The sequence below is a fragment of the Protobothrops mucrosquamatus genome, unplaced genomic scaffold, assembly GCF_001527695.2.
Source record: "Protobothrops mucrosquamatus isolate PMUCROS unplaced genomic scaffold, P.Mucros_1.0 scaffold600, whole genome shotgun sequence".
NCBI lineage: Eukaryota > Metazoa > Chordata > Lepidosauria > Squamata > Viperidae > Protobothrops > Protobothrops mucrosquamatus.
In genome coordinates this window covers 365735-366409 of record NW_015386899.1, presented here as the reverse complement: position 1 = coordinate 366409, position 675 = coordinate 365735, and the positions used below count along the sequence as shown (strand labels likewise).

Here is a 675-nt window from a genome sequence, read left to right as displayed (position 1 = left end):
GCCGCCGCCTTCGTCCCTCCCAGCCCACCGCACTCCCCGGGCAGATGCAGGCCATCAAGTGTGTGGTCGTGGGAGACGGGTGAGCGCCAGCGGGGACGGGGCGGGCTGGGGCGAGGGGGAGCAACGCTTGGCACTCGGCCCGAGCGGCAGCCCATGTGCTTGCGTGCCCGCTGGGCAAGGTAAGGGCGGGGCCGGGCTCTGCGAGGAAGCGGGGATGCTGCCGCCTCTTTACCTGTGGAGGTGTGTGTGTGTGTGGGGGGGGGGGGGGAGGTCGCATTCATCCTTCCCTTCGGTTCGGAAGCGAGCACGAGGTCGGGAGCCAGCGGGGAGGTGGAGATGGAGCTGGAAGCGCTGGGCACACACGCCCATCCCTCTCCCGGTAGGCGCCTGGGCGCCCTTCTCCACCTATTGTCACAGAAGCCGCCCCTTTCTGAAGCCTTTGCCTTGCTGGTGCCTGACTGCTCTTTCTCCATTCTTCTGTTGCTCTGCTCTGCCACCCCCTCCCCCTCCTGCTGCAGTCTCAAGGGAGGTTTTTCCCCCCCCATCTGTTTTCCTGGTCCCCCTTAGCCTCACCAGGAGGTTTTCCCCCCCATCTGTTTTCCTGGTCCCCCTTAGCCTCGCCAGGAGGTTTCCCCCCCCCATCTGTTTTCCTGGTCCCCCTTAGCCTCGCCAGGA

At 66.1% G+C, this 675-nt stretch overlaps 1 protein-coding gene across 1 annotated transcript in view; it reads left to right on the top strand.

Moving 5' to 3' along the window:
* The window catches only part of RAC3 (Rac family small GTPase 3), an 8571-nt gene continuing 7896 nt past the window's right edge, over nucleotides 1-675 (top strand). The window contains exon 1 of the mRNA XM_015817526.1: nucleotides 1-79. Within this exon, the coding sequence (XP_015673012.1) occupies nucleotides 45-79 (35 nt within the window). The 5' untranslated portion in view covers nucleotides 1-44. The remainder of the gene's footprint in view (nucleotides 80-675) is intronic.